The following is a 17,240-nucleotide window of genomic DNA, read 5'->3' as shown; positions in this document are numbered from 1 at the left end:
ATAAAGATCGCGAAAGCAGCTGCTTTCCCCTGTTGTCTAAATGTCTGAAGCCACCCGTGGGGAGAGGAAATCAAGCACAGCTTCCCCAGGCCCAAACAGCAGAGCAGGAAGCCGGATGGGAAGCGGCATTGGCAGAGAGGAAGACAACAAACTGCTTTTGATATGTAAAATGCATACTTTGTGTTCAGTGCCATTCTGGCATTCATTACATGGGTTTAGGAATCCATAATCCCTAAATGATTGAAAATGAATTTGGAATGCAAACAAAGCTTTCGTATTCATGGAAACAATATATTTCACTGATTCTTCACTACTGGCAAAACACAACCCAAAACTGAAAATAACAGGTTGGGGGGTGGGGGTGGATGGGTAATGTAAAGTCAGAGGTATGTTTGTGCACATCAATTGATACCATTTCCACTTCCCTGCATTTCATTTATTATGAGTTAACACTGCCACACACAAAAATAAGAAAATAAATAAATAATGTGAAATATGTTAATGCGAGACTACAGTTTCAAAGTGTTTAGTTCCAACAGATGGAGTTGAAAACAAAACAAGCATAGAGTATACACACACACACACACTAATATTCTAAAATTAAATACATTAAATATTGACCAAAACAACACAGCTGTGAAATAAAAGGGTATATATTTTTTTTCAGATTAAATATTAGAAAAAGTAATGTTTCAATAAAAGATGCAGATTTTTATTTCGGTTTTAAATTTAATATTTTAATCTATACAAATTAAAGGGATAGTTCACCCAAAAATTTAAATTGTCAACATTTACTCACACAGACACGTTGTTATGCTGTAAACCTGTATGAGTTTCTTTCTTCTGCTGAACATGACAACAGTTAATGGCAGCCATTGGCTTTCATGGAATGGAGAAAGAAATACTGTGGAAGTCAATGGCTACAGTCAACTGTCTGGTTACCAATATTCATCAAAAAATGTTTTAAATAAATATTTTGTGTTCAACAGAAGAAAGAAACTCAGGTTTGAGAAAAGGGACAGTGCAAGGACACCTGCACACTCTCACACACACATTCTGCCCATTTTTTAATTTTAAATGAACGATATTTCCGTTTTTGGTTGAACTATCCCTTTAAAAGGAAGTAGGAGATATTGTGAGGTCATAATGTTAATAATGACACAATAAAATGATAAATGATACACAAAAACTAATGATAAAGTTGTGGGACATGCCTTAAGTATCAAAGTTTCATATGTACTTGCATCACACATTGTACTGAAATAGCCAGAGTGTAGACAAACATAGTTGTCTAATTTCTACAGAAGATTTAGCTATGATCCCTGGAACTGAATGACCAGATTAAATCTGTTTAAAGCACACGTTGTCTGTCCTTGAGTAAACCACCGCTCCTGATGCTCTCATTGTCTGGCATTAATGTATATAAATACCTGTGAATAATTCCAAAGGCCCAGTGGCAAATCACTTGGAAATGTCCAATCATGTGCAGCTTGAAATTAAATCCTCTCAAATCTGTCTGAAACTCCCTGAGGGGAAAAGTGCCTGATTGATACTTCATTGATTAAAAGGAAACCAGGAAAATTAGGAAAAAAGTAGGGCTGGCAATTAATAAAAAAAGAAAAACTGAATTAATTATGTGATATGCAGATTAATCAATCAAATTAATTGTAATTAAATCACATATAACAATGTTTGCTGAGACGGATGATGGGTAAAATAAAAGGAAACCAAAAGAGAGAAAAAAATAAATAAAAATCAGAAAATAGCATGAGACAGAGTTGGACAAGGTGTGGAAAAGCTTGAGGTGTGTGTGAAATAGGCAGAAAGTGTGTGTGAGAGTGTGCAGGTGTTCTTGCACTGTTCCTTTTCTTTATCTCACACAGTTCTTCCATCTGTCACCACGTGACTCGTCAGCGCACCAGGCCTGTCACCCTCCCCCAGCAGGAAGCTGCAGTCAGTGCCATGTGCTTCTCTTAAGGCCACATTACAGATGGGATTCCAGCACTGTCTGGCAAAATGTCCTCACAGACAGGAGGCTGGACTCCAAGGTCCCAATTCACCAAGAAGCACAACAAAAGAGTGTTGGATTGTTGTTGTCTCACTAAATATTTTCAACATGATGATTTATACGATTTTTGCAATGTACATTTGGGGTGAGGTTTAAAAAAAAAAAAAAATAATAATAATAATAATAAATTTATTCAGCAAATTACATTTATCAATAATGACAGTAAAGACTTCTATATTCTTACAAAATAATTTGATGGTATTCTAAAAAATAAAAAAATATTCTGGTTTCCACAAAAATATTAAGCAGCAACAGTTCAACATTGATAATAATAAGAAATAGTTTCTTGAGCATCAAATTAACATATTACAATGATTTCTGTAGGATCAAGTGACACTGAAGACTGGAGTAATGATGCTGAAAATTCAGCTTTGCCATCACATGAATAAATTACAACAATAATAATAATAATAATAATAATTCACAATATTACAGTTTTATTGTATTTTTGATAAAATAAATGCAGCCTCTTGGTGATCTTAAAAAAAATGACTATACACTATCAATATAAAGTCTGGGGTTAGTGTTAATTAATTAAATAAAATACTCAGGTAGGACATTTTCAAACCAGTTTCACAGTGATTTCAGATAATATAAACAAAAAATTTGTATTATTACTATTAATTATTACTATTAATCTAGAATTATAAACTAAAATTTGCCATTATTCCCATTTGCGAAAATCTGAATTTCAACAGGCAAACTATCAACTGTGCTCAACACGATGCATGAACTACTTAAGGTACTGGATTTAGTTCTGGAACTTGATCTGCTCTCAATGAACTTGGTGTTATGTAGAAAATATATAGGTTAGGATTCCTTAAAAATATTTTTTTAGTGTTTCATACGAAAAACAAGAGCATATTGACAACATAAATTGACATCACTGACTACAAGATGCCCATGTTGCTCAGATGAAAGATATAATCTGCAATAGACAACGTCAGCAGATCAGCATAGGCATTTTTTTTTTTCAAGTAAAATCATGGCTTACAGTATCGGTTAAATACACCATTGTGAGTTTTAGCCTATTTGTTACATTTCAAAAAGCAAGCTGCTTTCTGTGTGCTTTGTCTTTCTGTCTGTAGTGTGACCAAGTCATACCAGGCAATGACTGCTTGAGGACAGCTGTGGACATTTGAATAAGATCCCTGAGAGGTCAGCGGTTCAGCTCTCAGAGCAGATGGCAGGGGAGTTTCTGTGTCAGTCCGAGAGTGAGCGCAGGCCCGGTACCAGCCTCGGCACATGGCAATGAGGTGCTGGCACCTCCCTGTTTCTGTCATATTACTCCAAAGGGAATTTGTGTTTGGGTGTATGTGCACCTGTGTGTATATCTGTGACGGCATTAGCATTTAAATTCCACAGTAGCTGCCTCATTAATTTGTACAGCTCTGCCTTCTTTATTCCTTAATTTCCCCCTGGTGATCTAATTTCAGCCTTTAAAAAGCAATCCAATTATATGTTGGCTTGAAATGTGTACTACAGTACAAACATCATCTGATCTTTGTCTAACAGCTCACAGTGAGCCTGTAAGTCTGTACTGGGGCAGAGGTGACCAGAGCCAAAAACAGGAAGGTGATTTTACAAAGTATAACTTAGCATCAAGCATGTTAGTCACACAAACTTTTATCAAAAATCACATGAGTAGCCATGCGATATGGCTCTATATCAGCACGGCTGTGATTCAGACAAAATAACCATCACTAACACACAGAGAGTTTCTCAATGCCAAATGAGTATTTAAGACTTACTGCCACTGGACAAATAGCATATATAACAACTCGTAGCAGATCTATACAGGTGGAGCTGGGGAGGTGGAGTGTTTCAGAGGAACTCTGAAAGCATGCTGCGAACTGCTCTAGTGAATGCTAACAATGCATGTATGCATTTAAATGTAAAGCAGCAAGCTCATTGGCTGCATATGCAACATATACCACCTGGCACAAGATTATTGGTTCAACGCTAGATGAAATGTAAATAACAGATTTTCAACAAAACATTCAGGTCTCCCAGTCATTGACTTTTACTAAAATTATGTAATTTACAATCCAATGTTGTTAAAAATTATTTAGAAAAAAACAGATTAAAAAAACTGAGCATTTATACCTATAAGCACTACGCGGGTCAAAGTTACCCGCTATATAATGCATGTATTTTCACGCTGTCATTTTAATGCCGCTTATGTTTTAACATTGTACATTTCTAGGCAACGCCTTTCACTCAAGGATTTAGCGGTTATCAGTTTCATAAATAAAGTCAAAATGACTAAAAGGCGGCGATTGATGGAAGGTAGGTATTAGAAACACTAAATGCCATGAGTGATGGAGAGTCTGATGGTTAAGTTATGCGCCCTGGGTCGGCTTAGCATCTGATGGCTCATCTGACAGTGATCCAGACATCATATTTAGATGTTTTAGCCTAATGTTACTTATAATTGGTCAAACTTTTGTTTTATTATTTCATTTTTGTCTTGCCATATCGTATATTGTTCGCTACTGTGTTGCTATTTATTCTAGCCTGGCCGTTCCAAAAAAAATAAAAATAAATAAAAATAAATAAATTCATTACATCATAGTATGTTTTTTTTTTTTTTTTTTTTTTTTATTACCCGAAGTTTATTGGTGTTGTTCTCTTATTCAAATTATAAATTATAAATTATATAACTAAACAAATTAATAATTGGGCCTAGGTGAAGCTGTGCGCTTGAATTTGTCATAGCATCCTATGCAGTGTGGTGAATTAGTATTGCTCATTATTGTCTATTGGCTATTTTAGTAATTTAAATAACATGGGCTATCCTAATATATTGATTAATGACATTGTATTATAACATTTACTACCTTCTAATTTTTGTTGTCAGTGCAGGCTTTTTTATTTTTTTTAGCTTACTGACCATACTGGATTAGTGTAGAAAGCATTAAAAAGTCTTGAACATAAAACAACAGGGTAAAAATATAGTTGACAAGACAATCATTTCATGACTCTAGACACTTCTTTGTGAAGACAGTGGCATAATACAGTGAAATAATATGTTCTTTAGCCATATAAAAACAGTTGCCATGTGTGCGGGTAAAATTTACCTGCTGGCGCTTTTAGGTATACAGCGACCTCTGGCGGATCTAGAGTTAACGCTGCGAATATCATCAGTTTGCATTAAAGGGTTAGTTCACCCCAAAATGAAAATTCTGTCATTAAATTACTCACCCTCATGTCGTTCCAAACCCGTAAGACCTTCGTTCTCACTGAAATATAAGAAATGTTCAGTCTTCTCTGAAGCCCTCCACCTGTATAGATCTGCTACGGGGTTATTTTATATGCTATTTGTGCAGCAGCAGTATGTCTCAAATACTCATGGCACCGTATCGCCATATGCATTGGCAGTAGCAAGTTCCTGTACTTGCTTGCAGCAGCAGCAATAATCTACATCTACAGCAATAACCAACAGCAGCAGCAATTCAGCAGCAGTGTAGCAGATCTATTCTGCCAAGACCAAATACATTAACATTGTGATATCCATCACCATGCTAAAATCTTCCAAGGGTTGTCAAGATTGAACTAACACTTTAAGGGCCCATCAGCCTGCACCATCAAGAGTTTCATGACATAACTTAGAAATTGCTAAGCAATTCAGTCAAAAATACAAGGCAGAGCTCTGATACAGCATTAAAATATATACAAATATAAAGTTAAGAAACTTTGCCCTAAGCCAAAACTGTTTGCTCTGGAACAAATAATAGATTAATAAGACCAAAGACTGCCCATTAGATTTACCCAAAACAAATTGTAGCTCATGTTTAATCACTATGGAGACATCATAACCAGTGGCAAATTCCAGAACTGGCCGAGGTAAGGCTGCTCTCGATGGGCTCATGAGAGCTGAACAGCAACTGATGCCTGGAGCTCACATCTCCGAAAACGTCAAAGCAAATTTTCAAATAATAAACAAACTGTACATTTGAAGTTTACATCCCGTGACACAAATCACTGATTTAAGCAACTTATCACACTTATATAACTGCTCTTCGTTTGCATTATTTATTTATCTATTTATTTGGGGTCAATTTAAGTAGGAATAAAAATCATTATTATATCTCACAAATTCACTTAAATGCTTAAATCTGGCATCATATGCCATAATCATATTCTGCTGTACTGTTGATGTCAGCACCAACTGGGAACATTTTTGGAAGCTGGGCTGTAATTCAGGGGACTGCGCCATCTTCACAGAATGGGTCTTGGCAAGTTTTGAGTTGAGCACATAGATGAACTTGTTTTAATGTTAACGCAAGCAAAAAACAAAACAAAACAAAACATGCACAACAAATGTAAGATGACGCTCGTTGCAGCCCCCGTTCTAACTAGTAAAAGAACGGTTGCCAAATCCTAATGTTTATCTATTAAATCATCTGGATTCAGTTTTATTCACTGAATGGAAAGCGTTTGTGTGCTCGCATCAATTGCATGTGGGACTTGCATCAAGCTCATATAATGTTAGAATGTGACAGGAAATGATTGGGGAGAGAGATCAGAATGGGTTCGGGGCATATTGTTGAAGCAGCACGTGCATTAACCACAAGCAGAGGGTTAAGACACTGAATTTGATATTTGTGTTACCGTCTTTGTTCTTGAGAGAGCTGAGGTTAGATGAGGTTTCGGTGGGGGCTTGAACGCAGTAGACCTCTCTGGTTTGAACCCCGCCTCCACAGAGCCCTGTCTGGTTGCTCCGGCGACGGTCCTGTTGGCTGAGGAGCACATCCACCCTGCAGTCGCTCCACTCTGTGGTTCGCCAATTATACCTGTGGAGACAGAGGAAGGAAGGAAATTTGGTGAACAGACATGTGCTGATGAGTATTTAATGTTCTCTTAATTTATCCTCTGAAGGCTAGAGATTTCTCGTGCATTCCTCTGAAGGCTACACAAAAATAAACTACTTTGGTCTGTCCTTTGGAGTTATAAATATAGTTGATTTTGAATAGACTAATCAGAAGCCACATCAGTCAGGATGAGCGCTAAGGTCATAGCTTTATTGAGGATCATTGGGTTTGATGGCTGGGCTGCTGCTTTTTGATTTATCATGTTAGCAAAAAAACACTAGAGAAAAAGCATCAAAAGTTGAGCTACAAAATGTTGCTACAAAAATGACACTCTGTACTTATTATCATATGCATTTTTTAAGTTAGATTTTCCTGTCCAGAGACACCCTTATGAAAATTAACCATGTATTGTAGTAAAAGTGTAGTAGCCATGTTTTTTTGGTGTATTGATTACCATTTGTAAAACCACAGTTTTACTACAAATACCACAGTTAAACTATTGTTAGCATCGCGAAACCATGGTAAATAATACTATTTAGTGTTAATCAGTTAATTAGTTATTAGTTATAGTATTGTCAGTCCTCTGTCGTGTGTGTCATGTGTTCCTGCCTCTTGTGTCCATATTTGGTTTGTTTCCGGTCCTTGTCCTATGTGATCATTAGTTAATCCTTGTCCAGCTGTGTTTGTCTCGTTATCTATGATTTACCTGTGTATTTATAGTCCTGTCTGTTCAGTTTGATTTCGTCTGGTCTACTCGTTACCCTCTGTGTTTCCTGTCTGTAAGCCTCGTCTTTCCCTGCCTTGTTGTGTTCAGTTGAGTTTACATCCTCGTCTGCGTGTTCCTGTGTCCTCCTCGTGTGTGCACCGTGACAACTATACAGTTTCAGCTTTCATTTATTTTCAGTAATTTTATTTTCTAGTATTTATTTAGTAATTTTAGTGCTTCAACTGAATTTATTTCACATGCCAAGGCAATGCCTATTTTTCATTTAGTTCACGTTTTTTCCATATATATTACAAATAAATTAGCTTACTTTACTAGTTTCTTTCAATGTCTTGGCTGACATATTAAGTTGTGTTTGTTTCGTTACGTTACATGTTATGTTAACATATTTTGGATATTTGTGTTATGTAATGTAAATATTTTTTATTTATTTTTTTTTTATACAAAAAATAATAAATCCTGCACACTATCCAGCCTTGCAAATGTATCAAAACATAAATGCATTCAACATGCCTGATGAAGGTCATGGACCAATGTGAATTGAGGAGAAAACATAAATGAGTGAATACATTTATATTGTGATACATTTGGGGTGGATGGTGTGCTGTATTTATTCTTTTTTTTTTTTTTAATCCGGACCTGCTTTTGGTCGTTTTCCTATGCACCTATCAATTACCTACAGGTGTGCGAGAGTAATTGTTGATTTTTTTTTTATAAAATCTGAAACAGTTACAACCATATCCAATTAATTTATGGTCATTTCAGTAAAGGTCTTAGAGCCTTTACTAATGAAATTATGATACACATGAGACAAAAAACAAAAAACAAAATTCTGGTTCAGTGTTAACAGTGTGAACACTGGCTGAAAATGAAAACACCTCCTCTTTACCGTTGGCCTTTGATCACCATTTCTTTTCCACATGTGTCTCGCTGATCAAAAGCTGGAGGGCATGCTCGGGGGGAAGCGCTGGCAGTGTGTGTGTGTTCAAATGTCCAGTGACCTTCAGTATAACAAATCTGGCTTCCAGCTTTTAGAAGAGTTTAAATAAGAATAAAAAGAAAAGAGAGCATCTTTTGAAAACATTTCTTGACCATGAGCATGCACTCTAAACTAAGAGGGAAATGGTCCCTTGCTTTGCTTCGCATCTGTAGTGTAAATTAAAGAATATGAAAAATGTATTTCCATTTTTGCATACAGTGGGTTGTATTTTAAAACCAATAGAGAATTCCTGCTGACTTTCCATGGTAATGGCTCTCAAACTTTTTCACCGATTCAAAATGAAGTCCATTTGACCTCACAAATGCAGAGCTCCATATTCATGAGCTGTGTGTCAGTGTGTGTTTGAGTGTGCTTCTGACAAGACTGCATTCAAATATTTTGTTCTGAGAGCCTCTTTTTCCATTTATGCACTATACTTGAGCTACACAATGTGTGAAACGAGAAAGCTTTCCTTTTTTGGATACTTGAATGAGTAATGCACTGCATAGTACATGTTAATAGTTAAGTAGCATAATGCACCACCAGCAAAGTAATTCCTAATACGTTTACATATATTAATTATTAATGAATTAAATTAAATAGATTCAAATAAATAGATTTGACAAACATTCACAATATTCTAATCTAGATGTGTTGTTTTTTAATGCACCATAATTGTATGTATGCTAGGGCTGTCAATAAAAAAAAAAAAAAAAAAAAAAAAAAAAAAAAAAAAAAAAAAAATCGAATTTCGAGTATTCGTCGAATTTAAAATAAAAATCCACATTCGAATGCAAAAACGTTGCATTTGAATTTTATGTGTGCATCAGGCTGTTTTACCAGTGGCACACAAGATGCAATGACAATGTAAGAGTCATTGTATTTTAATGTTTTTTTAGCCTATCCAGTTGAACCCATTAGATGCGGCGCTGCTACGTTGTTTTGCGGAAAAAGAGAACATCAATGCGGATGTCAATGTCGTTTACGGCATAACTGAAACCAAGCAATTCACACAGAACACATATTTATCGCATTTTCTAGAGGGACTTCTATCACCGTTGCACTCACAAGAGAGCAGCGTGTTTAGAAAGCCATGTAAAATTAATGTTCGATTCATTAAGTTCAACTTTTAAAAACATGTCTCGAGACTTTATGGTGGGTTTCCCCATCCCCTGAAACTCGTGTTTTTTAAATGAAAAAGCAACTTAATTAAATATGGTTTATAAACATTAATTTAAAGTGCCCCTATTATGCCATTTTTAAGGTTGCTAATATTGTTCTAGGTCTGCTAATATGTCTCCTAAAACAGGTTTACATGCATTCAAGGTCAAAAAATCTATTTAATTTTACCTAATTTCTAAATGATTCGTAAACGACTCGTGTGAAACAGTTCGAAGAATCAGTCTCTCTAAACCCCTCCTTTCCGTGAGCCCTCGCTGCTGTGATTGGTCAGATTGCGCAGTCCTTTGTGATTGGTCTACCGCGTACAGCACATGACGGAAATGAAACGGCCATTGCCATAACAGAATGACTGGAGAGGAGACTTGTCAATAGCATTGAGTAAGACTGAGATAAAAAGTATAATAGCAAAGGAAATTAGGAAGAAATGGCAGAAGGAGTGGGACAGTGGAAATAAGGGTCGACATTTATACAAAATTCAAGGAACAGTTGGTTTTGAAAGAAGAAACTTTGGAAATAGGAGGAAGGATGTTATAATTTCAAGAATGCGCATTGGCCATTGTCTACTAAATCAAAGTATGGTCAGGATTGGGAAACACCAGACTGGGTATTGTGACAAATGTAGTTCCGAAAATATGGAAACAGTAGAACATGTATTATTAAAATGTGAGGCTTATGCAAGAGAAAGATTTAAATTATTTCAAGCATTAAGAGAAATGGAAATGGAAGTTTTTTCTATCAAAGCATTATTAGGTAATGGCCCAAAGCAATTTAAAATATATGAAGTAGTATTTAATTTCTTAAAAGACACTCTTTTAAGTAACAGGATTTAGGTCACTACTACCATAAAGTTATCCACACTCCAATCCAGTAGGTGGCGGGAATGCACCATTTAAGTTTGGTTTGCCAACCGCCATTAAACTTGAGAAGAAGAAGACTTGTCAATACATAGACTGTGTCCAAATTCAGGGTCTGCATCCTCCTTAGGATCCTTCCTACCCGGTTGAAGGAGGAGGGATCCTCCGACGTCCGCAAAACCCGGAAGTCGGTGTTTGTGAATTTGGACAGCCTACCCTTCTTTCAGTTCCCTCCCTTACCCGTTGCTCATATCCTGTCGCCTAGCAACCGTGACAGCGCCAAGCAAGAAGCGGGAAAATGGACAAACAAAGAGTTATTCTCCTCATTTTAATTCTTTTGGAAGAAATAAAGCAATTAAATAAATTAAATACTTTCTTTGCTCGTTGTCGGAGAGTTTTGTATATCAGACTACAAGACAGTCACGTCCAGGTAAGCCATTATAGCCTATTTTTATTTGTTTTTAAGTATTCTACTAATTTCTCCTACAAATTCATTGAGCCGAAGCATAAACTTTAGCTTGTTTTGTCAGAGAAACTCCTCTCCCACTCCGCTACCGCTCGCTTCGTCCGCCATTACGCTCTGCCGAAAAGAATTATGGGATAGGTAGGACGGGAAAGGATCCACCACACCCATCCTTCCAATTCGGGGAAAAGGAGGACGTATTTGTGGGCCGCATTTGAAGGATCCTACGAATTTGGACAGCCTTCGTCGCGGCGCTGTGACGTAACATCCTTCAAATGAGTACTCCGAAGGATGCAGACCCTGAATTTGGACACAGCCATAGAAAAGATAGTATAGATCAGGGTTCCTCAAATCTTGCCCTGGAGCGCCAATGCGCTGCAGAGTTTAGCCCCACCCCTGATCAAACTCACCTATCTGTGATTTTCTAATGATCCTGAAGACATTGATTAGCATGCTCAGGTGTGTTTGATTAGGGTTAGAGCTAAACTCTGCAGGAAAGTGGATCTTGTGCGCCAGATTTGAGGATCCCTGGTATAGATTGTACCTTACCAATTCGAGCCGGAGTTTGGAAACGGTTGGAGTGGCTGATCAACAAGAGCAGGAGGCAGGACATTTCTCAGTGGTAAGTGTCAAGTTTGTGGTAATTATAAGATGAGACAAAACAAATTTAGTCTCACAGTGTAGGATACAGCGTCTTCTCGACATGATGTTAACCACACGGAAATTTGACTGTTTGTCGGGGAAAATTGTTCGCCAGAATGTGGGCGAGCATTATGCAAATGTGTTACTTTGTGACGTACATTCCTGACGATTCTTTTTTTTGATAGACAATCCCCTGCGTGCCAATGTGCGTACTATCCACCCTATCTGCCCTAAATAGTATTGAAAATAACTAATATCACACAGAATTTAGGATGGATAATATGCACATTGGAACGCAGGCAATAACTTTATTTACTGTGCACTGTCGGCTTCACAACTTTGCAGATAGGTTATGTTCACATACAGCTATATGACACACTGCATGAAAGGTAATATTCGAAAAGGCATAATAGGGGCACTTTAAACATTATGCACTTTTTTTCAAAGATAGCGGTGTTTTTTTATTGCTTTAAAAAAGCATGCATTAGTAATATTTTGCTCGATGTGGCCTCTTGTGGCCTCAGGACTAAATTTTAATATAATTTGAATATTTATAATATTTAAGTACAAAATTAAAATTTTGTTTTTCAGCCATTTTGACAGCCCAAATGTATGCTAACGTGAATGTGCCCGATTAGAAACATTTAAAGAGAATAACGATTAAAAATTTTGTAAACTTTTAACTCAAATAAAGAAATCCCTGTGTTGCATTTGAGCTCTTAAATCCTGCCATTCATTTAAAATAATACAAGCTGTATTTTAACTTTGTACTTAGCATCAATTTATGTTATGTTTAATACTGCCATTCGCATTACGAAAAAAAACAACAACACTGTTTTGCCTTTACAAAGCTTCAATGTACATTAGTACATTTTGTTACTAGTTTGTAGTGTAGCAAAAATACAATAATTATTAAAATGAATAGTTACAATAGGGATTTCAATAGTAGCTTGACCTAAATGGAGATACATTACAGTTTCACAAAAGCTTCTCCAACACTGAATTATATGGAACAACATAAGAGTGAATAAACTATATCTAATGAACTATCCCTTTAAGAGATTTACGACATGCTTAACAGTAGGTGAATATTAAATTTTAATGGTTACAAGCTACTCTTGGCCACCTGAATCTCACTCTGGGGGACGTCTGGTCATAAACCCCTGCTGTAAAGGATTCTCAGTGACAGCAGTGAAAGCACATGTGGGGTTTGGTGAGAGAGCGCGGCCCGGCACACACTGGGTCAGCACTACAGGAGGACCATTCACCTCCAGCAAATACAGGGGCACACACTCCGCTCTGGTGAGATCCAGTGCAGCGAGGTGATGAGTGATGGGGAATGGACGGGCCCATCTGTGGGGGAGATCAGATTAGACAGCGTGTGGCCTGTCCTCTCAGACATTCACTATTCATCAGCTCACCTCCTCCAGGGTGGCGCTGTGCCAAACCACCAACCCGCTGCCATCTCTCCAACTTCCCCAGCAGGACCTTCACCCCCACCCTCGTTCCCCCCTTCACTCCTCCATCTGTGTTTTAACACATTCATGCTATCCAAAAGCCGCCAACAGATGACGTGCATACAGAGAGAGATATTACCAAAAATTGCAGGCCTATTATTAAAAAATTTTACTTACTTTGTGTGTATGTGTTTAAAGTCTCATATACTCACCAGGGCTGCATTTGTTTGATTAAACATACAATAAAAACAGTAACTTCCGTAAGTTTTAAAACAGTAATACTATGGAACATTAAAGTAAAAAAAAAAAAAAATTATAATAATTCTATTTTAATTTGTTTAAATTTTTTATTTGTTCTAATATTGTGCTTTGATATTTAAAAAGTTATATTTTAAAATTTTTGCAGAAACTGTGACTCTCTTAAAGAATCCTTTGATTCTTTAATGTTCAAAATAAAAAAAAATATTTGATATAGAAATCATAAATTACTTCACTGTCACTTTTAATGAATTTAATGCATTCTTGCTGAATAAAAGCAATACGATCTTTAAAAAAAGTGTTTCGAACAATTCAAAAGGTAATTGTATTGAGTATAGTGCTGTCTGATTAATCACATCCAAAATAAAAGATTTTGTTTACATAATGTGTACTGTGTATATTTATTGTGTGTGTATGTGTATGTGTACTGTGTATATTTATTGTGTGTGTATGTGTATGTGTATGTGTATGTGTATGTGTATGTGTATGTGTGTGTATGTGTGTGTATGTGTGTGTATATATATATATATATACACAGTGCACACATACAGTATATATATTTTGAAAATATTTAAGTGCATTTACATGTATATATTTATATTCATATAATTTATATTATATTTAATTATATAAGCAAAATTTTTCTTAAATATATACATGCATCTGTGTGTATTTATATATACATAATAAATATACACAGTACACACACATATTATGTAAACCGCGATTAATTGTTTGACAGTACTACATTTTTATATAAAATATAATATTGAATATCACCCCGAAAATTTGGATATTAACTGATAATCTTTTCATCATAATCTTTTTAGTTACTCAGTTAACAAACTGCATCTTTAGATGCATCAGATATGGACACCACTTACAGTAAATGCTAAATATTAGATATCATATAAATGTCATGATCCAAGCACCAAAGCAGAATGGATGCTGCACTTACACTATACATGGCGGGATTCCTTCTCCTTGAGGAGAACACGGTTCACTCTCCTCCAATTCAGGACACTCAGCTCCTCCACCCACGGGGAACTGCTTCACCTGACGTGTGCGTGTCCGCAGTCCCTTACGCCCATTCAGATCATAGCACTCCTTTGAGCAGGCAGACCAGTCTGACCACTCGGTCACTTCACAGTCCTTTGGGATGACACAGGCTTGATATGTCACAGGAAGAGTCTGCTGGTTACACTGGCTGTAGGGACACACAATAAAGTCTGTTATTGATCAATTAATCTAACATTTATTATAACTAAACTGCAGAAACATCTTGTTCTGAAGTCTGCACTTTTGTGACATCTGAATGAACAACAACATTGCTATTTCTGAACACCACAAGAAAGGGATGCTATTACTTATAATTTATATTGAGTAATTGTAATGTTAGAAAAGAAAAACTAATTATCATCTCAAGCCTGACCAAGCTGTTTTCAACCGATCCCATCCAATTACTGTATATCATTTTGTATATATGCAATAATAGAGATACTCTTAATGCTGCTATCATTCTGACCTTGTATCTCACCAGTTTTCCTCAGCAATGTTCTTTAATTTCTATCTCACTGCAGTTACTACAGATTGCGATTCAATTTAGATATGTATCAAACTATGACTTCCATGAATTTTAATTAAGAGGCATCAAATGACGGCCTGGCTTTGGGGGTTGTTATGATTGAGACTGTGGTCCTCACTAGAGCTTCTACACGACATGTAAGCAAGAACTCATTTGTCTTAATCAGTCAGAGGCTTGGTTGGTTCACAGATCACGTCGTTGATGTCAAAGGCTGTTGAATTAAATCAAGGCAGAGGCCATTCCTGTTCATATATCTGTGTGTGGCTTAACTACATGTTTAAGAAGCTATTACAAGGTTTATATTTATTTAAGTGCCACTGCAGCATGTCTGTTTAACGTAGGGCAATTTTGTGCCACATTCAAATTTGTCCTACTTTTTAAACATTTTATGTATAGATGGCATAGGTTTACATTGTCTTCGATGTGACTTTGAAGACAATAAGAAAATTCATATTTAAATATAGTTTGAACACAATAAGAAAATTCATATTTAAATGTTGAAAAAATTTAAATAAACATTTTTTTTACACATATTAAAAATATTATATTATGACTGTCCCTCAGTTGTGATGTAATTTTCATTACAAATCAAGAACAATTAATATGTTTTTAACCTAAACTTGCATTTAGTCATTTCCAATCAAGTTTGCTTTCAATTTCTCCAAAAAGTGTAAAATTTTATTTAATTGTGTATTTAGGATGCTTTTAAAGCGTCATTTACACCACCGTTACGTCCACCTCAGACTGGCATTAAAGGGATAGTTCAACCAAAAATGAAAATTACCCCATTATTTACTCACCCTGATGCCATACTAGGTGTATATGACCTTCTTCTTTCAATACAATCAAATACAATCAGAGTTATATTAAAAAATGAACGGGGGTCGAGATGTGTTCACAAGAGAGCGGATGATGTAGGACAGTGGTCAGCAACAGGCGGCCCGCGGGCCAAAAGTGGCCCGCCAGCAATAATATCTGGCCCGCGCCCGTAGCCAGATTATTTTGATAGCGCCTGTTTCTGAAATAAATCTGTCATGACAGCAACAGTTACTCACGATCAGAGTATGTGAGCGGAGCGGAACGCAAGTGGCACAAGTACAGTTCATGCCAACGACCCGTAATATAACTGCATATTTAGCAAGAATTCACATGTTAAACATATTTAGCTAGCTAGATAGTAAAAGGATCACTCAAATCAGAAAGAATGTGAAGGCTATGATGACTGCAGTGGACATGAGCGAGCCGGGAAGTTATATTTCTCAAGGAATTTATTTGTGCCTTCTGAATATTTTCAGCTGACAGCCGACTTTTTTTTTTCTCAGAATTGCGTGATATAAACTCGCACTTGCGAGTTAAATAGTTAGAATTCTGAGATATAAACTCGCAATTCTGAGAACACAGTCTTTTTCCCCCCTAAAAACTGGACTCGCAATTCTGACTTTATAACTCGCAATTGCGAGTTTATATCTCACAATTCTGTGGAAAATAAAGTCTGAATTGTGAGATAAAAAGTCGCAATAAACTTTTTTTTATTTTTTATTCAGTGGCGGAAACGGGCTTCCATAGAACTGTGATATTTCAAATATACTGAAATACTTTAGATGTGGAGCGGTGTTTCTGGTAGCAGTGAGCGTGGACCGGAGCTGGAGTGGAGTAATTATTAAATGCTAGGAGCGCGGAGGGGAAATTGTTGACGCTTCACTCCACTCACATACTCCGATCGGACACCGCCACACAAATGTGGCTGGAGTAACCAGCTCACTACCAGTTACAAAATACACTGTAACAGCCAGTCACAAGCAATTCTGGTTGCATTTTTCATCAATTAATATCTTAAATTATCCTTTGACTACATTCTGGCCCACCATCTAGCGGTGAAATATTTGTTTTTTTGGCCCGATGCCAAATTTACTTGCCGACCCCTGATGTAGGACATAGGTGTAGCATAAACTCTGGTGAGAATATGCTAGTCTCGCGAGAACCAAGTTTTGTTTACAGCTAAGGAAAACCAGTCTCCTCTTGGCTTATATGGAAATCCTCTGACATTTTCCTTTATAAATCCTCGTTTTGTACTTCTAATTTATGACTGCTGTTTTGCTTTGCTTTCTCCTCTGCACATCTCCATTTGCCACGTGGAGTACTTTATGATGGATAAACGCACTTTTTTGGGCTTCAAAATCTCGACCACCATTCACTGCCATTATACAGCTTGGA

General features: G+C 36.5%; 1 protein-coding gene across 1 annotated transcript in view; it reads right to left on the bottom strand.

Annotated features, from left to right (window-relative positions):
- LOC306847273 (thrombospondin type-1 domain-containing protein 7A-like) overlaps positions 1 to 17,240 on the bottom strand; it is a 121,441-nt gene that overhangs the window by 59,401 nt on the left and 44,800 nt on the right. Inside the window, exons 3-4 of the mRNA XM_079381122.1 lie at positions 14,400 to 14,648; positions 6,683 to 6,864 (exon numbers count right to left, since the gene is read on the bottom strand). Coding sequence (XP_079237248.1) covers positions 6,683 to 6,864; positions 14,400 to 14,648 — 431 coding nt within the window. The remainder of the gene's footprint in view (positions 1 to 6,682; positions 6,865 to 14,399; positions 14,649 to 17,240) is intronic.

This window comes from Barbus barbus, assembly GCF_936440315.1.
Source record: "Barbus barbus genome assembly, chromosome: 27".
Lineage (NCBI taxonomy): Eukaryota > Metazoa > Chordata > Actinopteri > Cypriniformes > Cyprinidae > Barbus > Barbus barbus.
This window is presented reverse-complemented; position numbering and strand designations above follow the sequence as displayed.